This window comes from Micrasema longulum, unplaced genomic scaffold (genome assembly GCF_059751315.1).
Source record: "Micrasema longulum isolate JH-2025_06_02 unplaced genomic scaffold, ASM5975131v1 h1tg001351l, whole genome shotgun sequence".
NCBI lineage: Eukaryota > Metazoa > Arthropoda > Insecta > Trichoptera > Brachycentridae > Micrasema > Micrasema longulum.
Genome location: NW_028278537.1, coordinates 41,895 through 68,441, shown reverse-complemented (window position 1 = coordinate 68,441; position 26,547 = coordinate 41,895). Strand labels below are relative to the sequence as shown.

General features: G+C 34.1%; 2 protein-coding genes across 7 annotated transcripts in view; one reads left to right on the top strand and one right to left on the bottom strand.

Annotated features, from left to right (window-relative positions):
* Positions 1-2,133, top strand: part of LOC148275744 (uncharacterized) — a 154,129-nt gene extending 151,996 nt beyond the window's left edge. For all 5 annotated transcript variants that reach the window (XM_088235261.1, XM_088235259.1, XM_088235260.1 and 2 more), the window contains one exon: positions 475-2,133. In XM_088235261.1, the coding sequence (XP_088091387.1) occupies positions 475-621 (147 nt within the window). In that variant the 3' untranslated portion in view covers positions 622-2,133. The remainder of the gene's footprint in view (positions 1-474) is intronic.
* A 712-nt stretch (positions 2,134-2,845) lies between these two features.
* The window catches only part of LOC148275743 (tyrosyl-DNA phosphodiesterase 1-like), a 62,774-nt gene continuing 39,072 nt past the window's right edge, over positions 2,846-26,547 (bottom strand). For both annotated transcript variants that reach the window (XM_088235263.1, XM_088235264.1), the window contains 7 exons: positions 21,622-21,744; positions 17,030-17,125; positions 13,951-14,121; positions 11,720-11,888; positions 10,071-10,273; positions 7,327-7,531; positions 2,846-4,763 (listed from right to left, as the gene is read on the bottom strand). In XM_088235263.1, the coding sequence (XP_088091389.1) occupies positions 4,641-4,763; positions 7,327-7,531; positions 10,071-10,273; positions 11,720-11,888; positions 13,951-14,121; positions 17,030-17,125; positions 21,622-21,744 (1,090 nt within the window). In that variant the 3' untranslated portion in view covers positions 2,846-4,640. The remainder of the gene's footprint in view (positions 4,764-7,326; positions 7,532-10,070; positions 10,274-11,719; positions 11,889-13,950; positions 14,122-17,029; positions 17,126-21,621; positions 21,745-26,547) is intronic.

The window sequence follows — 26,547 nt, the reverse complement described above, 5'->3', positions numbered from 1 at the left end:
TACAAAAAAGAAACATTGATAACAGTGACTGCGAAAACCTTCGCACCTATTTAATCTTTTTGATGTTCCCGATTTGTGCATCCCAATGCATCTATTTCAATGTGCCCAATAGGCATCATATTTACTTTAGATATATTAATATATCTAAGTCGAATTCGCACATTAATTCTCGGTCCCCGAGAAATCTCTCTCTCGGGAACAAATACACCGATGACTAAAACTTTAAAAAAATTCAAGAGCCAATTATTTTAAAAAAATAATTGAATAGTCATATTTTAATTTCTATTATTTTTGTTTGTTTTTTATGTATGTATTTTTATATTTCTAAAGGGTTTCCTTTGTATACGTAAAGCCCTGTAGGCGTTAATAAATAAATATCTTAAACGAGTAGTATGGGCAGCCACTGTACCATTAGCCGCTGCGGCCCGCCTATGGATACATTTATATGAACTAATAATATTGTCTGGTTTTCAGGTTAAGAGGCCATTCTTTTCTCTGCAGAAGGGAGACGAACATAGGCTGCCTGTTCCATATGACCTTCCGGCCACTCCCGGTACTCCGCAAGATAGTTTCACGACCAAATATAACAATACCAATGGAATCCAATCAACTTGTGTTTAAATATGTATTTTGAGTTGAAATCTAATTTTAATTTCATCTATATACAATCTTTATAATAATACTTGACCACATTTTAAAGAAAGCGTCCAAAATCTGTGGATTTATTTTGCGAATATCTAAGCCATTGCAATTCAGGGTTTTTACCCGAAAATTGCAATTCAGTGTATAAATCATTTGTTCGTAGTTTGCTTGAATTCAATTCTATAACATGGTCTTCTAATTATAATATGCATATAACGCGGATTGACTCGGTGCAATGTAAATTTTTAAAATCGTTAATATTTAGAATCGGATTCATAATCAACTTTTATGATCGGATTTAATACTTTCATAATCAACTATTATGATCGAATCTTATACTTTCATAATCAACTATTTATGATCAGATCTAATACTTTCATAATCAACTGTTATGATCGGATCTAATACTTTCATAATCAACTATTTATGATCAGATCTAATACTTTCATATTTTTTTTGGAATTCAACCATTATGATCGGATCTAATACTTTCATAATCAACTATTATGATCGAATCTTATACTTTCATAATCAACTATTTATGATCAGATCTAATACTTTCATAATCAACTGTTATGATCGGATCTAATACTTTCATAATCAACTATTTATGATCAGATCTAATACTTTCATAATCAACTGTTATGATCGGATCTAATACTTTCATAATCAACTATTTATGATCAGATCTAATACTTTCATAATCAACTATTATGATCGGATCTAATACTTTCATAATCAACTATTATGATCGAATCTTAAACTTTCATAATCAACTATTTGTGATCGGATCTAATACTTTCATAATCAACTATTATGATCGAATCTTATACTTTCATAATCAACTATTTATGATCTGATCTAATACTTTCATAATCAACTGTTATGATCGGATCTAATACTTTCATAATCAACTATTATGATCGTCTGGCATACTTTCATATCTTTAATTTGGAATTCAGAAGAATTTCGGCTGGTTTGATATTCTTGCACAAATTGATATCTAACTGTATAGATGCCCATGATAGCCTTGCTCAGATAAACCTTAATGTACCTCGCCGTAACTTGCGTACCAATCCTGTCTTTGCTGTGGGAATTATAAAACTAACATCGGATTATTTTCCCCTCTGCCGAGGATCCTCAGAACAGTGAACGAAATTTCACTAAACGCTAATGTCGATGTGTTCCTACAGCAAGGGCAGGCATTTAAGAAGCAAGCGGTGTTGTCTCTCCTGACTCGCGATGTCACACTTGCCATTTCCGCCTAGATTATGCTATATACATACCTTCTGTTAATTAAATACTTTGTTAATTTAAGTAGATTTTAAGAATGTTTAAATTAAGTATTACTCATCAATGCCAATTTATTAGGGCCTTACAATAAGCCTGTTGATTGGCTTAAAAAAAAAAACTATTACTTTTCATTATATACTAACCATATTCACCTAATGTGAAAATGCCACCAATGGGCAAATAAACAGAATAAATAAATGTATTTTTTTTTTTTTACATTTTTACACCTAATACCAATTAAACTCACATCCCTCCCTTCATCCCTTCCCTCATTTTGCAACTATTTCTCCCAAAACATAAAACTTTGTCATAACTTAGCCAGTGCATGTAAGGGTTGCTTGCTAAATGCATGCCATGTTGGTTTTATAGTTTTGCGCAGTTGCGTACAACATAGTTATGTTGAAGGTGCATAGTGGGTTTTGCATGTTGGTTTAATTGGTGTGCTGATAATGATGTGCCTCGTGAAAATTCCCAAAAGTGTAACTTCCCGGAGCGGGAATAATCTGGAAACATTCCTACTAGACTGGGGAACATTCCCGGAACACTGGGAATTTAAAATTATTATTACGTACTTTCAAAACATTGCCCATCTGGACTTAGCTTACTGGGAAAGAATAGACATGAACTAACGTTGGAAGAATACTCAAATAGTTCAAACGAAAATGGACCTTTTGCGTACAGACACATGTCTGCCAATAACGTGTTATTATATAAACACGCCAATCCACATTCTCAAAGCCCGGGTTTTTTGATCGTTAGATTTTTTTTTAAACATAATCATTTTTAAAAAAAAAATGAAAATCTCTAATATATTGAATATTAGAATATGTAAAAAAAAGAATTAAGGAGCATATATGTTTTATTCATCGATCTACCAGGGTTGTATTCGAGGAGAATGAAAATACAAAAAAAAATGGAAATATTTATTTATTTAATTTTACAATACGCCCAAGGGGCATTTACAAAAAATATACATGTAAGTACAAACATAGTGCGTAAAAATTTAAAAGATAAAAAACGCTTTTTGTATACAATAAGAAACAATAAGAAGCATACTGCCATGCAAAATAAAAAGTGAAACTTTACATAGTAAAAAAGAAAGAAAAAAAATGGATATAAGAAATTTTATCCCATTTAGAAGAAAGGCCAAATCACAAAATTCCATTTTACATAAGGCTATAAAAATATTATGAAATGGAAAAAAATATTTATGAAGAAAAATAATATCTTATAAAATAAATCATATTTATGTATGCCCTATTTCAAGATTTAAAATAAAATTTAAAAACCCACTCCATCTCCTAAGTTGCTAAAAAATACTGTAACAAAATGATAAAATGAACTCCACACGAGCATGTCGCTCCATTTGAGAGGCAAAAACGTCAAGTGATATATAAAACTATTTTGATATTAAATGCGAGCAACATCATGACATACTAAATAAGAGCAATATCACGACATACTTAATAAAAGCAATATCATGACATATTAAATAAAAGCAATATCATGACATACTAAATAATAGCTACATCATGACATACTAAATAAGAGCAATATCATGACATACTAAATACGAGCAACATCATGACATACTAAATAAGAGCAATATCATGACATACTGAATACGAGCAACATCATGACATACTAAATAAGAGCAATATCATGACATACTGAATACGAGCAACATCATGACATACTAAATAAGAGCAATATCATGACATACTAAATAAGAGCAATATCATGACATACTAAATACTAGCAACATCATGACATAAGAGCAATATCATGACATACTAAATAAGAGCAATATCATGACATACTAAATACGAGCTACATCATGACATACTAAATACGAGCAACATCATGACATACTAAATTATAATAATAAAAATACGTATATATTTTTATTCCACTTTTATTTATAAATTTTTACCAGTGACCGGGTTTCGTCGTGACCGATATCGTCAGTTGTATACAAGTGCAAGCAGGAGTTGTAAATTATGATTTTATATAATTACGGAAATAAAATAATTTAAATTAAAATCATTTAAGTATAAGGTTAAATGAATAATAACAAAACGAATATACAATTTTATGAATATGAGTTTTGTTAGAATGTATACAGGGTGTTCTTTAAACCCCGTCACATCCGAAAGCACAATCTGTTGACGATGTCGGTCACGACGAAACCCGGTCATAAAAGTGGAATAAAACTATATATGTATTCTTATTATTATTATTAAAATGCAGTTCCACCAAGAAATGTCAACATTAGCATATTGTCGTATTAAACACGCAATTAGTATTCACAAAATTTGGGGTAATTAATTGTCAATTTTCGTGCAAATTGAATACTTAAAAAAGTAGCATTGAAATGTAAACGAAAACCTTACTAACTTACTAACCCAACTGGCTGAAGTCACTGAGACATTATGGGGTAAATCAAGCTCTTTTTTGCACTTGTAAATGTTGGTATGATGGTTGGCAATTCTAGGCAAGTATGGCAAATTCACTCAAGTAACGTGATTAACAGTTAGTAAACATAGTTTTACTCCAAGTAAAAGTTAAAACGTGTTGTAATTTCAAGTATTTGTATGTCCATTTATACAATAATCTGCCAGCTTCTGGGGCGGCAGGTCGGCGAGAGACTATTGCACTAGTTGACGGTGGACGATCGTTTCTCCCTTGAAGCGGTGAATTCCTTGCTAATGTGAAAATTCCCAAACCCACGGAGTCTTCTCTTTGCTGTAGGGGCAAAAGGTCAGGTCGTAGGGTATCGGCAATCTATTGCTATCATCTACCTTAACCGAGAACGACTTTTGTTTCGTCTGTAAATTGAAATAAAAACAGATATAATTCAACAACTCGGGGCTGACCATTCCCAGACAGCTTAACAATAAACAAGTAAAAACCTTTATGGATTAGCATATATGATAAAGGTAGGTATAGAGATACAGCTGAGCATTATTTCTTAATTACTCGATCAGCAAAGTATACATAGAATCAGTATGATAAATAGAAGCTCTAGGTATAATCTTCGACACCAAACTCAGTTTTCTATCCCGCATAAACCAAATAACCAACAAAACGGATAGTATAAGCACGGCGGCCTCCGTGGTGTAGTGGTCAATACGGTTGACTCACGCACGGAAGGTTACGGGTTTGATTCCCGGTGAGAACACAAAAATTAAAATGTGATTTTTCTCAGCCTGGTTGTTCTGTAATGTAATTCACCACTGTAATTGGGCCTCCTGGCCTGTTGTGGTGCAAAAAAAAAAGAAAAAAAAAAGAAAAAAAAAAGGAAGAAAGCACACTTAAACTCTTGTATACTGCGTAAGTAAGGAGTCTATTGGAATACGATTTGTCGGTTCAGGCACCAAACTACTCGATCCATTCATAATGGTATGAATTAGTTTTTCTACTTGGTTTTTCATATTTTTAATTTTCTCTCTATCTATCCTCGCCTCCGTTGTATGTATACACATGATTTGGTCTGACACACGTTTTGTATATCCGAATTATGTTTCCAATAATCATGTGTTCATTGTGCTATACGACATTTCTTAGGCACCCAGATGTTTACTAACTGAGATGGATATGTTTTCATCATCACTATGGCAGCATCATCTGCATGGCACGTGATGTTAATGACGTTACCTCTCTTAGTAGATTCAGTACTTTTTTTTATTCTTAAAAGCGTTTTTATATGTGTTTATTCTGCTTGTATAAGAAAAGATTTTTGGCGTATATATTGTTGTGCTATATTTAGTTATAAAGGTGCTAAACTTGCTTTGTTTCTTTGTTGTTCTCAATATGTGTTATTTTCTAAATGTTAATATTCTTTATGTCCCGAATTGAGTTGTTGTAACTCCTGGAAATGTAATTCAACGTATTATACTTGTAAAATACTTTATGCTGTATGATTTATAAATAAAAATAAAAAATAATAATCAATAGAAAGGGTACCAAATCAAATATTGAAGGATGTCAAATTCAAAATAAATTCACCAACTAAATTAAATAAATTCACCAACTAAACAAAATAAATTCACCGCTAAATTTACTAAAGCTCCTCAGCTTGGGCAGCAGGGATAGAAGAGATCTGTTTGATCTAATCAATCTATACAAAATTGTAAATAATATTTTAGACTGACCCCTGTGCAAAAGATAAATCTTTATTTATTTATTTATTTATTTTTATTTTATTAGGGAAATCAACAGTTCTACATACATATTTTTTTAGTAAACAAACAGATATAGTGTATAAGCTCAGAACTAATAACAGATTTCCACATAGTATACAAAGTTAGTAAAGAAAATATATGTTACATATCAAATAAATACGCTTATGCTTCAACTTTCTAGTTTCTACATGAGAAACCGTAGATTTGATTGTAATAACAGCCGGACAGGCAGTGTTTGGATTCAATACATCAAATGCAAACCTCGGCAATGAATTTGCAGACCATATTGATATCTGTAATACACGTATGTTCCTTTCCTATGTATAAAGAGATGATAGTCGCAATATTTCTGGCTAATGCATCATAATACAGTAAAACCTCGTTTTAACGTTCCTCAAGTTTACGTTTCCCCGCTTTTTACTTTGAAATGTTCAGGTCTCATTTTTTCCCATACATTATTTATTTATTTATTTATTATATATATACGGCCTAAGACAATTACAACAGTTACATAAAGAAACATAAATGCAAGAAACTGAACAAAAAGAACATGAAACTATCTAGCAAAGACAAACAAGGGCAAAACAATAATTGTATACAATATATTCAAAAATACGAAAGACCTAAAACTTTTAGCTAAACCATGCCAATCCAACTTCATACCAAACTGTTTAGTCGCGAAGAGATCTACGAAAAGCCGGAAGATCTATCCCAAAAAATTCCAAGTCGTGTGATGAATTGACTAATCTACACATTCTGGATATTGGGGCGTAAAAACCAAAGTTGCTCTTAGAAGGTTTTATAAATAGCAGATTTTGACTTCTGGTGACACGGTTGGGAACATGAAAATAAATTGATTGCAACAGAGATGGGACATCACTTATATTTTGAAAATGCATAAAAGGTCCATCTCAGTTCTACGTCTCTCCAATGAAGACAGATTAAGATATTGCTTATCATCATTATCATTCAAATATTAACACCTGACACTGGTTTTACATTGAAAAATTTTCAAAACTCGTTCGACGAGTCAAAAAACATCGAGCCAACGCGTTTAAAATTTAAAATAAAAAAAGGTTAATTATCGTCTCAAACTAATTTCAAGATTGTTTTGCAAAAAAAAAATATTAGCTGAATAAATCTTGTTTGGACCACTACTATCCACTTTTCGGTAGTCACATCGTATAGAGATTAGTTCTATACTTACAATAAACTTGGGCAGGAACAAAACTCCAGCTTCGTAGGAGTCCATACGAAGAGTTTCATTCTCCAGAATGCCCCAGGAAGACTTGGAGAGCGGTGCCGAAGTAAGGAGGAAGAACGTCGCCTTCTTGGCGTCCGGAGACAGGCGCAAGTAGGAGTTCATGTGAGGCATGGCTTTGTGACGCGAAGGGCGCATGCAGCTCCAGTCACTGAAAAAACAATAAGGAGCTTTTGCAGTCATAGGGTTGATGCTAAGGAAGTTTTTTTTTCAGTACATTATCATCAAAGTACAACACATGTAGTGTTTCATGAACTTTCGTTTGTAAAGTTATTGTTTTTTCAATACATTATCATCAAAGTACAACAAATGTAGTGTTTCATGAACTTTTGTTTGTAAAGTTATTGTTTTTTCAATACATTATCATCAAAGTACAACAAATGTAGTGTTTCATGAACTTTTGTTTGTAAAGTTATTGTTTTTTCAATACATTCTCATCAAAGTACAAAAAATGTAGTGTTTCATGAATTTTTGTTTGTAAATTTATTGTTTTTTCAATACATTATCATCAAAGTATATTTTGGGGAGTGAAACATTTATAAACAATTGAGCTTGGAAAAAAAAAACTTGTGGAAAATAAACAACCATTAGAGGTAATATTTCCTGGAAAAAATCAATCAAGCAAAGACAGTAGCAGTCGTTATAAACTCTCTGAACATAAAAAACTCGCCGAAAGAAATTATCTCAACAACCTGGACCTCAAAATGGAGAACCTAATTTAACAATACTGTAATTTAACGGCTGGCCGGAAATCATAAAAACTGATCTCTAAAGTGTTCGTTTTAATGATACAATATTTGATCTAATGACCATCAGTCGATCAATTTCCAAACGATCCTATCATAGCCAATATTTATATTCCATCAAGTATTGCTGAAAACAAACATACATCGTTCAAGAAGGGGGCCGACAATTATTGTCAATTATAATTTTAAAAATGCTTTAGAAACTTCTATCTAGAAATTTCTATCATCTGTGAACTGATCTTCTATATACAATTCTGATTATAAGGAGAGTGCTTTTAATACATGAAATGAGTACCCCGGGTTCAAAGAGCAGCAAGAGTACGTTCGTGCAAACTAACAAGAAATTACCACCTAGGAATTTCTATCATCTGTGAACTGATCTTCTATATACAATTCTGATTATAAAGAGAGTGCTTTTAATACATGTAATGAGTACCCCGGGTTCAAAGAGCAGCAAGAGTACGTTCGCGCAAACTAACAAGAAATTACTGTCTAGGAATTTCTATCATCGGTAAACTGATCTTCTATATACAATTCTGATTATAAGAAGAGTACTTTTAATACATGTAATGAGTACCCCGGGTTTAAAGAGCAGCAAAAGTACGTTCGTGCAAACTAACAAGAAATTACCACCTAGGAATTTCTATCATCTGTGAACTGATCTTCTATATACAATTCTGATTATAAAGAGAGTGCTTTTAATACATGTAATGAGTACCCCGGGTTCAAAGAGCAGCAAGAGTATGTTCGTGCAAACTAACAAGAAATTACCATCTAGAAATCTCTATCATCTGTGAACTGATCTTCTATATACAATTCTGATTATAAGGAGAGTGCTTTTAATACATCTAATGAGAACCCCGGGTTCAAAGAGCAGCAAGAGTATGTTCGTGCAAACTAACAAGAAATTACCATCTAGAAATCTCTATCATCTGTGAACTGATCTTCTATATACAATTCTGGTTATAAGGAGAGTGCTTTTAATACATCTAATGAGAACCCCGGGTTCAAAGAGCAGCAAGAGTATGTTCGTGCAAACTAACAAGAAATTACCATCTAGAAATCTCTATCATCTGTGAACTGATCTTCTATATACAATTCTGATTATAAGGAGAGTGCTTTTAATACATGTAATGAGTACCCCGGGTTCAAAGAGCAGCAAGAGTGTGTTCGTGCAAACTAACAAGAAATTACCATCTAGAAATCTCTATCATCTGTGAACTGATCTTCTTTATACAATTCTGGTTATAAGGAGAGTGCTTTTAATACACGTAATGAGTACTCCGGGTTCAAAGAGCAGCAAGAGTACGTTCGTGCAAACTAACAAGAAATTACCACCTAGAAATTTCTATCATCTGTGAACTGATCTTCTATATACAATTCTGATTATAAGGAGAGTGCTTTTAATACATGTAATGAGTACCCCGGGTTCAAAGAGCAGCAAGAGTACGTTCGTGCAAACTAACAAGAAATTACTATCTAGAAATTTCTATCATCTGTGAACTGATCTTCTATATACAATTCTGATTATAAGGAGAGTGCTTTTAATAGGTACATGTAATGAGTACCCCGGGTTCAAAGAGCAGCAAGAGTACGTTCGTGCAAACTAACAAACTACAAACAGTGATAAGAAAAGAGTTGATTTATTCTTAATCCTTTAAAGCTATTATATTAATTTATAACAGTTTTGTATTAAAAGTCATTTCCTTTTTTCTTTCATTCGTAGCAGCTATTTTGTATAATTTAAGTCGTTAATTTTTTAGTAAATATTTGTGTCGTAATTTTTCATGACTGTTATTTGAATTTTAATAATTTTAAGGCAATCAACCTTACGCTTTAGATTGATCACCTCACCTTCTACGTCACCAAAATGATCCAGGTATACTGCCAATGTGCCAAAACAGTGGATGCGATTTATTTCGGATGCTGTTCACAAGGTCTCACCGCAAGTACTGGTTGATCCACGGCTGCCGCAAGTGCGTCGTATTGAAGTATTCCAAAGAGTCTCCTCCTTTGAGCCCATCCTGGGATCCTTTCACGGTGCTGTAGGAGGGGTAGATTATGTCCAAATTGGCCGAAGACGACTGTTGCAGAGGCAGAGAGTAACTCCGACACATCTTGTCCGGAAAATCGGCTGTCAGCCAACGCTAAAAGGAATGGTGTTTTGATTTAGTTTGATACAATACATCTCTGTGTAGAAAGCAATGGGCAGTTATCATGGGTATTTTTATTAGCTAATTAATTAATCTTAAAAATCACAAGCCGATCGGTACTATTCTTATAAAAATCTGTTAAGAAATAAGGGAGATATAAAGGGTTAAATTCTAGTAATTTGAATGGTGCCAAAAACAAACAATTCGTGACGTCACCAAGTATGACGTCTTCGGATGTTTTGTGAGGTCACCGGATTTTTTTTCATCAATGTCTATGGAATTTATAGAGCATTGTAGATAGCTTCCTTTTTCTATGTGTCGTTTGTTTATATTTACGACGTCCTATCACTTATCAAACGCTACGAGTTATGATTTATAATTTTCATAATAAATTGATAATTCAATTTATCATAATCATAATAAATTAATATTTAGAAGAGGTTGAAAACCATAAAATAATAAAAGAAATTCGAGATGTAAGATGTAAAATCCGTTTTCACTTTCATCTGTTAGTGCCTGGAACTGGAGTGTGGAGTGGGTGAGAGGGGGGCTTAAGATAATATGCATAGACTCTCCTTATATTTCTATCTGTGGTCTGTGGCATTACCAACATTAAAATAATGTATTACTCCTGAATTTCTGTGACAAAATTTATTACCAACTTACGAAACGATCGTTTTCGAAAGACCTTATTTTCGAAACGAAAATAATGAATAAATTCATTATAAGGGTTTATATAAACACTAGGAGAATCTTTAAAAAATATATATTTGTAGAGTAGGTTAAATCCGATATTCCTCCAGAGTGATAATACCCTATTTGAACCTTATTGGCATGGTGTACGGTGTATGTCTCCTTAATGGGAAAAAAATCAATTTTTTAACAATACATTTTTTTATGGATAAGTCGGAAATGTAATTCAGTGAAATTAAATGTGTGTGAGACAATTACCTATTGAAACAAGATTTTTTTGGCATTTACAGTAGTAGAAATCTGGGCATTTACAGTATTTATTGTGACCCCTCACTGTCTGGTTTATGTGATCAGACTTCATAGTCGAAAATCCCCAACATTTCATAATGTTGGGGATTTTCGGATGTTGCGGATTTCACACTATCGCGACATTTCTCATAGGTGACATCTATTGATTATTTGGTGAAGTTTTTATATAGCAATATCACCCTTTGCGTGTGATAGTTCCTTCGACTCTGCTGAGATAATAAATGAGTAATATCGATGTTATGTGTAGACATAATTGAGTTCTAATTATTTATTTTTTAACTATTGCTTTTCGCACTTTCGCCTAACTAATTAACCTTAACGAAACCATGAGGTTTGATCGATACCTTATCTCAGAATTATTTTTAAGAAACCACTTCGGATTACCTGTGTACGAACACATTAAGCTAACCAAAAATAATATATTATTATCTGAAATACCTTTCGATCGTCTCCATAACTCGACAAGCTAGATGTTTGAACAACAATATTCCACTTGTCATGTTCCTCTTTGGGGACATAGGAATGTGTGCCCAGCAGCTTTGCCATTCGTTCCAAGCCCAAATCGCCACGGGTGTCTATTCCAGGTATAGATGTGACCAGATGTACACTAAAATGAAAAGAAAAGGCTGCAAGGATCTTTTGAATTTGAGGTGGTATTATAATAAACATTAAAGTCCGAAAACAGACAATATCAAATTTAGAAAGCAAGAATAATCTTATTTATTTATTTATTAACGGACATTGTCCATGTATACAATTTATAGGGTTTAAATATTACAATAAAAGAATAGTTTAAAACATTCAAAAAAAGAAAAGAAGCATTGACAAGCATAAGGGACATCGAGACAAGATCTGGACTATTTATTTAGTGCTCGTTTAAATCGTTGTAAACTTAAACCAAAAAAGTCCAGATCCTGTCTTGAGTTAACAATACGACAAAGATGGGTCATCGGAGAATTAAGGCCATGGTTTGTTCTGCGCTGATCGATGAACAGAAGTTCATTGTTTCTCAACCTACGAGTCGGAATAATGAATTTTACTTGTCCCAGTAATGATGGAACATCGATTATACCATTTAGTATGCCGAACATACATATGGAGTCAGTATTAGTTCTACGTTTTTGTAGACTAGAAATATTTAACATTGACTCTATATCAGCATAAGAATAATTACCTCTCTCTAGTCCAAGCGTCCACGCTATTTTTCGAAACAACCGATGTTGGACTGATTCAATGTGATTTATGCGATTGACATAGAATGGAGACCAGACCACGGAGACATATTCTAGAAGAGGGCGAACAGTTGACCAATAAAGAGTTTTGATTGTACGGACATTAGTAAAATCAAAGGATATTCTGTTAATGAAGCCAAGTAATTTGTGCCCAATGCCCGTTGTATGTCAGTTTATAGTCCAAAACAACTCCCAAATCTGATGGACTTAACTACATCAATTTTGGAGTTTTCAATTTTAAAATAGTTTCACCATCAAACAGCATATCATCATAGTGGAACATTATCATCGTATTAATGGCCATTCCCGTGCTCCTATATTTTATCTAAAATACCTCAAATGGCGGATGTATTGTGATGTAGAAATTACTTCCAACCAACCTGGCAGTGCCACATTTACTACGATAGTTCCAATGAAAAAGCTCCGTGTAGCACAGAGAAAACATGAAAGAGCAATACTAGCTTGACACGGGCACAGCCTAAAAAGCCTTAATAAGTTCATTAATATTGAAACGAGTGAAATTTTGAGTGAATAAATAAATAAAATGCTACACATAAAACACCAAGATACTTAGAAGGCCGGAAGTAACTGACGTTTTTGAAAGAATGGCTAAGCTAAGGTCATTGGCAGGACATGTTGCCAGACTAAAAGAACAAAAATGGACAAAAAACGTGGCGGAGTACTTTCTATATGGCGGATAAATCAGCTTGCTGGATGTGTGTGACGAAGGCGGATATATACACGAGGCTTCCCACAGGACTTCGGATAAGTTGCTAGGGATGACTTGAACTCAGTTTTAGTATAGTCTCTCCATCCTTCTTATTATTTAGTACTTACTTTATGGCGGATAAATCAGCTTGCTCGATGTGTGTGACGAAGGCGAATATATACACGAGGCTTCCCACAGGACTTCGGATAAGTTGCTAGGGATGACTTGAACTCAGTTTTAGTATAGTCTCTCCATCCTTCTTATTATTTAGTACTTACTTTATGGCGGATAAATCAGCTTGCTCGATGTGTGTGACGAAGGCGGATATATACACGAGGCTTCCCACAGGACTTCGGATAAGTTGCTTGGGATGACTTGAACTCAGTTTTAGTATAGTCTCTCCATCCTTCTTATTATTTAGTACTTACTTTATGGCGGATAAATCAGCTTGCTCGATGTGTGTGACGAAGGCGAATATATACACGAGGCTTCCCACAGGACTTCGGATAAGTTGCTAGGGATGACTTGAACTCAGTTTTAGTATAGTCTCTCCATCCTTCTTATTATTTAGTACTTACTTTATGGCGGATAAATCAGCTTGCTCGATGTGTGTGACGAAGGCGGATATATACACGAGGCTTCCCACAGGACTTCGGATAAGTTGCTTGGGATGACTTGAACTCAGTTTTAGTATAGTCTCTCCATCCTTCTTATTATTTAGTACTTACTTTATGGCGGATAAATCAGCTTGCTCGATGTGTGTGACGAAGGCGGATACACAAGGCTTTCCATAGGACTTCAGATAAGTTGTTAGGGATGACTTGAACTCAGTTTTAGACTCTCCGTCCCTCTTATTACTTTGATGTGTCAACTTCGGACATCTCGGGCTTATCCATAAACTAAATCAAATAATATTCTGTCATTGGGATTTTTTCGACATTGGTTAGTGAAATAGAATTTCAATTATATGAGGAATATCCAGAAAGTAAGTTCCGTTTGAAAGATTAAAGAAAAAAGTACGTACGAGAAAAAAAAATATCCGACCATATTTTATATTGGCAAAACAAATAACACTTTGAGGGCGGAACTTAGATGACCGTTTGTAGGTAAATTTTTTGCGCATGCTCAATTTTTTTCACGACCACAGCGCCACTTAGTCGCTGCCACGCCGTTGAAGAGTGAGCACGTGTGCGCTATTGTCGTCGGATTTTAGTTTTAAAAAAATTACAAAAAAAGTTGTACAACGTTGTTGCATCAAATTTTGTTTTATTGGAGATTCTCTAGTGGAAACTATCCGCAAAATTTGAAAAGTGTTTGGGGACGAACCAATGGGCACCACACAGATAAAAGAGTGGGTATAACCGCTTCAAAGACGGCCGCTCATCAGTGGAGAGTGAAGCATGTCATGCTGAACATAACACACCTGTGGTTCGTCGACTTCCTTACTCTCCTGATCTCGCTCCCTGTGAATTCTGGCTTTTTCCCCAGCTGAAAATGCCTTTGAAAGGGACCAGATTTCAGACCGGGGAAGACAGCATGAACTCGCGGCGGACCACCTGCGCGCCATACCAAGAGTCTTTCCAGCGTTGCTTCCGGCAGTGACAGAACCGTTGGGAGAAGTGTGTAGCAGCTCAAGGGGCTACGTTGAAGGGGTTTTGTATCATTTAATTGTATCTCAATAAATGTTGTTTTTATGAAGAAAAGTCGGATACTTTTTGAACACACTTCGTATATGCAGAATAAAATGTCGTTGTGAAAAAAAAAAAAAATTCAAACTAGTTTACACATAACTCCTACCATTTTGTGGGTACTTGTCATAGCGTGGCACAAGCTTTTGTATTCCCTCTTCATAAAAGGGTACGCTCACTTCGTTCATCGTCGCGCACATTATCATGACTTTCATTTAACTATCTCATTCGTCTCTTTACCGTTGAATCATTTATCACATGTTCTTCGTATACCTCACAGATCTATTGCCGTATCCGTGGCGGTTTCGGTACTAAATTTCCAGTGAGGCTACAATATATTTTACACTCCAATACTGCTAAACTTCAATAATCAATATTGATCATCTGTAGCTCGTTACTAAACAAAAAAAAACAGTAAAATGAATAAGCGTGGGTACGTTTTTTTTTAGTTTCCATAAAATTATTAAGTTTTCCATTGCTAGATATACACACTTATTGCCAAAACGAATGGTTGCGGCTAAAGGCGAACTATACAAGAGTACGAGGTTTGTTCGTAAAATAACGGGAATTTTTAAATTTAGCGGGTTTGGAGAGTCCGATTGTCAATTTAAATATGTTGGTATACATGCCTTCAAAGTATGCTGAAATTTTCAGATGCATTAGTTGTTTTTTCTTAATATTTGAGACTTGTTTAATTAGCGCCTCACCGATATTAATTTACTCCTAATTCGACTTTAAGTACATTAAAATAAGGATGTCTTTTAATAGCTGAACCCGGCAACATTTTGCTATTACTAGATTTGAGCACATACTAGTATATTTATTAAGTGAACACAATCAAAAGTCTGATGTCAATGACTGTATTTAGATAAAATTAGATGTGTACATATACATTATTATTTTAGTGTTTCGAAAAACATCAATTTTGAGTATATGCGGGAACAGTGAATTTTGATAAACAGGTATTTGAACAACGTTTTTCTGTCACTGTCTTGCAGATGCCTCCTCGGTACTATGCGAAAAAGACAACTGCATGTCGTGCGATTAGTCGTTAAGAATAGTCCATAAGGAGCGTAGAATTATATTTGAATACATCGGACTATGTCCTAAAAAATCCCCACTTTACCCACGCGCCTGCGTGAAGTCACCGCGTAATGTTGCCAGATCGCGAAAAATATAATAATAATATTAAATAAAAAAAAACAATTTGTTAATTTCTTTACAATTTTACTGTACATGCGGAAACATTTATTTTCACAACAGAGAAGATAAGTAAAGGGTCATTTAATAAGAGTAATTGAACTTTCAACTTAATAAATAAAACTTTTTTTTTTTAAATAAGGTCGATATTTTCATGTCATGTTAGATAAGATTTGATGCCATTATGTTTTAAGGATGATGTCGGTCAAATGTCCACCGCGGCGTTTTTTAATCCGAGGTCCAATTTTCGTTAGTTCTCTCATTAGTTGAGCAAAGAAGCGTAAAAAATTTACTACCCTGGAAACACTAACAATATGTCCATTTTTTTTCTTTGACAATCTGATAGGTGGCAAAATAATTCAATTCTTAAGTAATATGATTTATGAATTTGCTACTTACACATGAAATGTGATTTCATCCTGTTTCTTTTTGATCCCAGCAGTATTTCTACACTTTAAAACGACACAGTACGGCATGGTTCCTGGACTATTCTTAATTCTATGGGAATAGGGTTGTATTTACATTGATATATTTTTTAATTGAAGGCGCCGCATTGCTAACGTGTGGAGTATGATATATCAGCAAGGCGGAGCCTCACTTGTCTCACTCGCAAAATGGCTACCGCTTTGCATTAAGGAAACGAATTACAGATCTAATCTAACGGGGAATTAAAAATTTTATTCGGCATTTCAAACAAGCGCTACGAAGCGTACACAACAGTCAGCCAACTAGTAACGGCGTCAACTCTTTCTCAAAAGGTCGGGATAAGTACCACGCACGCGCGAAACTGCGATGACAAGAAATTCAAACGGAAATTATTTTCTGGGGACGACTCTTGGCTTTTATTTTTTAATATTATACATCTAAAAGGCTTATTCATTAATTAAGTATATTCAATTATAAAAATAAAATGTGTTACCCTTGAGTTCGGTTTTCCCAGTCGTACTGGTACAAATTGGCAGTTGAAACGACGATCCTCACAGAATCATCATCATAAACGAATATGGATATCTTACTGCAAAAATTAGTTAGATTAATTTACAAATTATAATGTTTAATCAATTATAAAGTTATATATTATTACGTAGGCAAAAAGGTCCATAACCTTTTGCCAGAATTGTGGAAAGATGAGAGTGTTGTCAAGTTACGGAAGGTGTTGACCTCGCTCTTTCATGACATTGGTCGTAGGGAGTCAGAAAAGTTGATGCATGCCACGGATTGGAGATTCTTACTGGATGTCGAAAATAAAATATAAAAAATAAGGAATAATGTATTTATATTTATTGATGACAACCATGAAGTTTCGCATAAATAAATTGTCTATTTTTTTATGAATGTATGTATGTGTACGCGCATGGGTGTATGTACGTGTGTGTGTAAATATGTGTATATATATATATATATATATATGTGTGTGTACATATATGTGTATGTCTGTATGTATATGAATCAAAATGTGTATCCGAATAAGTTTGTATTTTGTTTGTCTGTGCTCTATGTTAATTTGCTAACTATTATAATATATTAAAATGTAATTAACAATATTTTGAGTTTGTCCAAATTTTTGTAGACAAGAACTGGATTCACCTCCCTGGGGAGCTGTTTATATTAACATATTACAACAGAGATGAAGAACATTAGAAGTCCAGGAGTCCTTCTATTAAATGTTCTTCATCTCTGTTGTAATATGTTAATATAAACAGCTCCCCAGGGAGTTGAATCCAGTCCTTGTCTACAAAAATTTGGACAAACTCAAAATATTGTTGATATTGAAATTAGTCTGGTCCATGAAGAAGTATAGAAATTGAAAAAATAATATTTTCAGGCGTTGCCTAGTATGTAGGTGAAATAATTCAATTAGATGAATCTCACCCGCATAAATAAAAGTTTCAGCTCTTTAACTTCACAAACATCAACAGATGAAAGAATTGAAGGAATATAGATGTTCAAATATAGGCAAAATGGTGAATGTTACACAGTGTGTAAAGTGGCCACTTAAACCAGCCATTGACAGGTCATAAGCCCTGTAGATGCCTGGACTTCTATATTACCTTCTGTTAAATGTTCTTCATCTCTGTTGTAATATGTTAAAATGTAATTGCCTAGCTTAGAACGGGGTATGTACCCTTGTTAGCTGGGCAAAGTGAACATGGAATTGTATTTTGATAAAGAGTGTGAATAAATAAATAAATAAATATAATGCTATTAAAAGGGTACAAAATAAATTAATGCGCTTTATAAACTACAAATTAAAAATACCTGTTGAAGCCTTAAATTATGATTTACTTAGAAATGAAATGAGATTACTTGAATTGTCAGACCGAAGAGCTATAAGCTGATTTGTTATTTCTATTTAAAATAATGAAATCCATAATTGACAGCCCTGCTTTACTCAAATTCGAATACCCGGTAGGTGCACTAGAAGTACAGAATTATTTTACTGTAACAATTCTCGTACCAACTTCGAAATGCATTCACCTATATCCAGAATACATAGGTATGGAAATAAGTTGAAAAATATATTTGATATTTTCAATACTTACTCTGTTAATACATTAAAGTGTAATCTCACTCGTTATTTTTTGAAAAAGGAATGAATTTATTTAAAAATATACTATTAAATTTAACTTCGTTTTCTTGGATACATATTTTTGTTTATTTCTTCATTTATAAATTTTACATTTGTTTACTGATAAAATAAAGGTGTTATTAAGATTGTTTAAGCTTTCATATTGATCCAAAAAACGTATTATTTTTAAAATCTTATTGTAGCATTATTTTTCAAAGTAATAATAGTAACCTAGCTAAATACTAGTCACTTTATGTTTATGTTAAATAACTCTCAATTTTAATTTGTTATATTTATATTTAGAACATAAGATTTTCTCACTTTAATTGTTATCTTGTATTTGTCATCTTAGATTTGTATGTTTCTTTTTTACTTTTTTGCAGTTTTTAAAAAAAAAAACTCCTTTTACTAATTTGTTTAGTTTTAATTATTTAGTTGAATTAATTAATTATATTTCATATTATATATTACACAATGAATTGTTCACTGCTGTGCTTATTTCTGTAAAACTTTTTATTGTAAAAGGTTCTTTGAACCGTTGATATATAAATAAATATCGTGGAGTCATTACAACAACTAATTAGTAATCAAAACACATTCGTATCTCATCATTTAGAAGCACGTTATGATGATTTGAATGCATGACTTGTCTATTTGTACCATTCGAGGAGTGTTCTTAGTGGGTGGCTCGCAAATGCTGATTTTGAAGTTAGCCAATTTTAGGTAGTTGTAATTACCCCGCTATATTATTTATTGTGACGGCTTACGCCTTTGACAAAGTATAAAATAATATTGGAAAACAATTTTAATGTAAGCATATAAATGTAAACAACGAATGTCTCGAGCAAGTAGAAGAATTTGTGTATCTGGGAAGCATGTTTTCAAGAGTTGGAAGAGTAGAAAAAGATGTTAAAGGAAGAGTGAATGCGAGCAACAAAATGAACGGAGCACTAAGCACAGTAATTTCTAATAAAAATATGTCAATCGAAGCTAAACTGGCAGTAAACGGAGTTTTAGTCCCGACACTTATGTATGGAAGTGAAACATGAAACATGGAACTGGCAGTGGAAGAATGAAAGTCGAATGAACGCGGTTGAAATGCGATCTCTTAGACGAATGTGTGGGAAATCAATGTATGACAGGGTTACGAATTATGAAATCGGGCGAGAGTGTAAATCTGAGTCAAGTATAGTTGATAAGATTAAGAAAGGATCTCTGAGATGGTTCGGTCACGTAGAATGAATGGACGACGAAAGAATGGTAAAACAAGTATATATTGCGAAAATGAACGGCAACGTGAGACGAGGACGACCAAGGAAGACGTGGCATGATCAGATAAACCAAAATCTTAAGTCTGGTCATGTCAAAAGCAGACAGAACCGAAGGGCATGTATGACAAGATGTATGAATGTGGAAGAAGCTAGGAATGTATGCCAGGATAGACTTGTGTGGCGGTCCATTCTCTCTGCCTACCCCTACGGAGAAATGGCGTGATGGTAGTAGTAGTAGTAGTAGATTATAATGAAACAAAACACCTGTACACAAGTATAGAAAATATAGATACATAAAATAAAATCAGCAGAAAATAAAGATACAATAAAGGAAAATTGAATAAGAAATTATAACGTACTTGTAGGTATGCAGCAAATTAACAATAAATAAAAGTTAAAATATAAAAAGTATTGAAGTAACAGAGGCGATTTATTATAGTATCAACAGTAAAACAAGCATAACACTTTTTATAATTTAGAAAATAAGTCATTAAAAAGTATTGATTTTAATTTGTTTAGAGATAAATGAAATAAATCTATGTTTCCATGTTTGTTTGCTAACACGTGGAGCCGTGGAAAAGGGAGTATTTAACACAGTTTTAGATGGAGCCGTGGAAAAGGGAGTATTTAGCAAAGTTTTAGATTAGAAATAAGCATAGATCTATTTTTTGCGCATTTCTTGGTACACCCACGTCATTACATTCATTGGAATTGTTGATTTTAACTTTTATAAGCTAAAAAAATTAAAATTAAATACTCGTCAGTTGAAGATGAATGGCGAGCGTTTTGCACGAAGATAGTTTGACAGCTGTCATTTGATTGTCAATGTCAATATATTCGACTTCGCTCGCATGGGTGGTTAGATGATAGTGTCCAAGTATAAGGGAAATCCATAAGAACACGAGCGCCCTTAATTATTTTCCTCGTTAAGAACATTCGATCTCTAAATATAACATCGTACCAATTGTATTTTATATTGCAACTTAGCGTAGGCATATTAAATCAAATATTTTAAAAATACGCAGTCATCATAACCGGTCAAATTAAGTCTTCTTCAGATCGGTTATCTTGAAAAATCGTAACATTTATCCAAATTGTAAAAGGCACATACATATTATACATGTCATATACGATGTTTCGAGTGTAGTTTGAACAGAATTATTTTAAAGTAAGAAAAGATAAATATCGATACCTCTCACGTGTAATATCCTAACCCACAAATTTCGACTTTACATAAGGATTTAAAGATATTTTTCAACCTATTTTTTTTTTAAATGTTGGAACATTTATATTCATGTCAAGGTTTAAATAAAACTTGAAATGTTTACGTATTACCACGCGCTGTCTGCGTGATATATATGTATATTGAACTAATTAGTTCAACATACGATGCACCGGTTATATGAGAACCTTTTGTTGTATATTAAATTATAAGGTTCTGGACTTAAGGGGAGCTAGCTCCGGTAAATTGATCATTATGGGCTGGGTGGATCTTTGCTGCGGTGTGAAAACGGCCAATGAGTTAAAGAAAAAACGTCATTTATTGCATATTTTTTTGCTAAATTGACAAAATGCATTAAAAAGTAAAAATTGACAATTCGTGGGTTGTAATATTATAATTAAGAGGGGTATTTGCGCTTTAACCAAATTGTAAAATGTCAGAATTCTCACGCATTATGAGCTCCAATTTCATTCTTCATGGTAATCATTTCGGCTTCGATGTAAGGTTTATCTTTATTTATCGTCTTCAAAGATTTGGAACCATCACCGTACAATATTGTTATTGGAGAATTCCTGAAACAAGATAAAAGCTTTCAATGACTTGTTAATATATGTAACATTAAAGTTTCGCAAGGAGAAATTCTCGATAGAAGTTTTGCGGCCGTTGCAAACGTGCGCGGGCTGTTGGATCGCAACCGGTCCTCTCAAACCGGAGGACCTACAAAACGTGTACGGGGTGATCCTGAGGTGGAGCGGCCTGACCAAACGCAGCGTTCTCTGGCCAAGCGCGTGTGGTCCACCTGGCGTCGTGGAGCCTAGCTCTGACGGAGTGTGGTCTAACCGAGACGGAGTGCGACTTGCTCAAACGCCCTAGGTTCAAATTATGCATTTATTAGTATAATGATGATCCGGGTGGCTTCTAAACTGAATGACGAGTGACGTATCTGAATCCAAAGACCGAATATTCACTGTTTTTCTACTGGGCCGAGATGTGAAGCAAGACCGCAGCGGAAAGTTGCTTCGCGTGGTTTCGAGTGGAGAACAGGCGTGTTGACACTTCAAACACGGTTCTCACCCTATTTGTAAACAATACACAGCATTGACATCCATTTCCATATTACATTCGCACCGTGGGAGAATCAATCTGTTGCAAAGTTATGATATACAAGTACACATAATGAAAGCAAAATAAAACCATATAATGTACCATGCCGTACTCTGTTTTACCTGAAGAATAATAACCTGGCTAGAGGGTTCATCCGTCAACCTAACCATACACATACAAATAGACAAACCGATCCCGACGATTGAGTCGGGATTTGTTTGTCTGTTCATTCTAGTCCTCGGCGACTCTTTTTAACTCGCTAAAGATGTGGAGCTCACATAATCTTCTTTATTATTTGTATGGTTTGTGCCCCTGACTGTTCCTTCCAAAACAGTATGCGAGAGAGTAGGTCTTTCTATCGGTTTCACTAATACAAAAATACAATGTCTTTTGTCGATCGAGGAGTTGCTCTTTTATTTATTTCTTTATTTGACATAAAACTTTATGTTTCTTCTTTACTATATGAACACAGCGCATATTTTCTGTTTAAATGTTAACCGCCGCGCGGTCGGCAAGGAACTGCGGACGGGTAGCGGGAGGAGGGCGTCCTTATAGGCGCGAGAGAGACCGATAGAGTGGGAAAATGCGCTCGCTATCTCTCTCGCCGCGTGATTGGCTAACCTAGTACCGCCCGCTATTGGTCTAGCAGCGCAGCCACACGGAAAAATATGTTGTATATATCGGCCCGTTGGGCAAATAATACATCAGTCATTCGTCAACACCACTAAGGGATTTTACTCTCCACTTCGTCTCCCTGCTTCCCGACTTCGCTTCAACCGGACCTCGCCGCCACTTGGAATATTCGACCGCCGCTACCCCCTGGACTTCGGAACTCGGATACTCTCTGGATTGGATTTTGGACCCCGGATAATTTGTACCTTTGGCTACTTCCCCGGAACACACCCGTCGTTCCCGCCGACGGGACGATACCGGCCTCACAAACCGGCTGTCTGCTTCAGGATTGCGGCCGCCAGTGCTACCTACTAGTGACCCCGCAAGGGATCTCTAGGCAGCGATACCTCCCCCGGAACTTATCGTTCGCCGGTCGCGGCCCTCCTCCGTCCGGCCATTCTGCGGTGACACCTGCCCCTACAGTTTACAGTCCTTGTGACTGGCGCGATTGCTACGGAAGACAGTGAACCGCCGCGTCTGTTACAGAAATCAACTTCGGAGTCTGCTATTAGGACAGCATCATCTGCGTAGCATTTTATATGTATCTTTTTGTCTCCCCCCGCGGTATTTATCAATTTATTTGTTTATACTTTTACATTGTTTGTATTTTTTTACACAGAATAATGTTTAAAACTGGGTTAAAAAACTGGGATAAAAAACTAGGATAAAATATTAATCACTGGGGTGTCCCGTGCCGAGGGAAACATTTTACATAATGTGAAAAATGCCTAAGATTAGCTATTTAACAAAGTTAACATAATAATAACAATAAAAATAAAATAAAATAATCAAATTAATCTAATTATCATTAACATAATAAACAATAAAAAACAAAAATATTCATAAAAAACATAACCAATTTATATAGACCAATTTAAAAAAAATCATTAACAGTGCATACATTTAACCTATTTGGCTTGATCCACTCATCGATCCGTGCGCAACCCACCTCCACTATCCATTTCTTAATAGCAATTTTATATTGTGAGACCTTACTAATTGTTCTTATGGATAATGGAAGTAGATTGTACACTTTAACCGAGTAGTAGGTCAATCCTCTTTGACCGAAGGTTGTATTTATTTTTTTGCAGCATCAGGGTGGAGTATGTAGTAACTCTTGTATTTGTAACGGAAGGTAGAGAATAATGTTTACGTGCGTATAGTAACAAAGTTTTTACATAAAGTTGTTTTATAGATTTGACATTAAGATTTTCAAATATACCGAGGAAGCTAGTTCTGATCGGGACTCTTAAGATAATTTTTATTAAAACTTTTTGTGCAATTATTATTTTCTTGATCGGTGTCATTTGCACATCCTCATCCAATTATCCCATATTCCAAAACTGATTGAGTTATTGCGTAATATATTTTTATAAGTTCTTTTAGGCTAATTATATTTATTATAGTTTTAAAAAAGTAAATTTGCTATTTAAATTTATTTTTAATATGATTAATTTGATAAATCCATCTTAAATTCCCATCTATGTAAATTCCCAAATATTTGATTGAATCTACTCTGTCCAACAATTTACAAATACATTCAATATTCGGAATTCGGTTATTATAATTACAGCTGTGAATAGTTAAGGAAAGATTTGGATTACATATAGTTTTATTATTAATTTTAAATGTTATGTATTTTGTTTTCGATTGATTTAGTGTTAGATATTTTGAGTCTAACCATTTTTTTACTAAGTTTAGGTCATTTTCAGCCTTTCCAAATACAATATCCCATGAGCTTCCTTGAGATAATAGCACAGTATCATCAGCAAAGCTAATTATAGAGCCTTTTATGAATAAGTTACAAAGATCATTTATATGGATAAGAAACAAATTTGGTCCAAGTATGCTTCCTTGAGGGACACCAAATAAAGTTTCGGTTTCGTCGCTAGATTTATTATTAATATGTACTATTTGCTCTCTGGTTTTCATGTAACTTTGGAACAGTTCCAATTCTTTATTAAGGATTCCTATATTCCTAAGTTTTTCAAAAAGTATGTCGTGTTTAATAGTATCGAAGGCCTTGCATAAATCGAGGAAAATACCCGTACATTTTTCTCCTTTGTCAAGATTATCATAATATATGTAGCTCCTTATTTGTATATCCGAACTCTATTGATTTGACATCCTCGGTTATCTTATCCATAACGATGTTGAATTAAAAAAGGGCTCAAGCTGTCCCCCTGTCTGATGCCTACTGCAGCTGGGATTTTTTCGATAGATTGTTTCCTTTGTTTACGCGCATTTTATTGTTACTATTTAAAGTACTAATTACTTCAGTCAGGTCAACAAAACTCGTGTAAGCCAGTTATTTTACATTCGATGGATTTGTCTTAGTTGAGCGATTTATTCTAAATCTTCGTTTTTTTTTTTCATTTTTTTTTTTAAGTTTTATTAATTTTAACAAATAAGTAACATCCATAATTGTATTTTTGTTCCCGCAAAGCCGAAGCTTGTCTGCGGGTTACACTACATTTTTTTTTTTTTTTTCAAGTAAGCACATAGTTTAGTTTAATAATAAATGAAGAATACAATTTGTTTATGTGCACACTTAAGTTTCACTTGCTGTTTTTAATAAGTTTTTGACTTTTTTAAAAATGAATTTTGGTTTTTTCCTCATTAGTACAGCAGTTTTGGTACTACACTCCCCATTGTTCTATCTCCATAGTAGTTCTTCTGTCGTGGTACCGTCAGCTGCTGTGCCGATACTTGTCGGGTCACGATCTGGTGGGTTACTTTGGATTTAAAACTGCAATCGAGGAAATGATCTGTCATTATCTTATACTGACACTGCTTGTTAATAGGCAAAACGTTAACATAGTCAAATAATACATTATTGCTGTCTTTTTCCTGAATCATTATTTTTACAGGTACATCTCTGTTCATCTCTGTTTTGTATGACTTCTTCTGGTTCAACTCTTATGATACTTGTGAATAGTTTTAGGGAAGCACATAACAGAATTATTCCTCTATGATTTTCAGAGTTTGTTTTGGTACCTTTCTTTAAAAAAATGTTTACAAGATTCACATTTTTCTAAATTTGTTGCAACAGAGAGGTAAAACGTTTTCAAGAAGGGATTATGGAAGTCTAAAAATGTATAGGGCTTATGACCTGTCATTTTATTTATTAATTTAACTTTTTGTACATAATTTTATATGTACATTGGCAGGCTTATTGCCAAATGGCCATTTCTTCCAACCAACCGATAAAATGAAAATTTTATTTTTAAAATTCAAGTTACAGAACATATTCAATAGAAAAAATATATTTAAAAGCTAAAGAAATATAAAAATAGAAATAAACGTATTTGTTTATAAATTCCCTTAAATCGAAACTATGACTCGGAAAAGGGAAAAAATAGGAAAAAAGAAAGGAGGAGAGATTAAGGAAGAGAAAGGAGATGTTTCTTCAGACGTGATTTAAACAGAGATAATGTAGTAACATCTTTGATGGTGGATGGGAGATGATTCCACAGTCAAACCGCATGGACACTATATGAGTTAGAGAAGAAAGAGGAATTGTGGATGAGAGAGTGCCTGGTCATTGGCTGGTTTGAGTGACCACACTGCGTAACGTTCACTATTCTGCCTATGTTTAA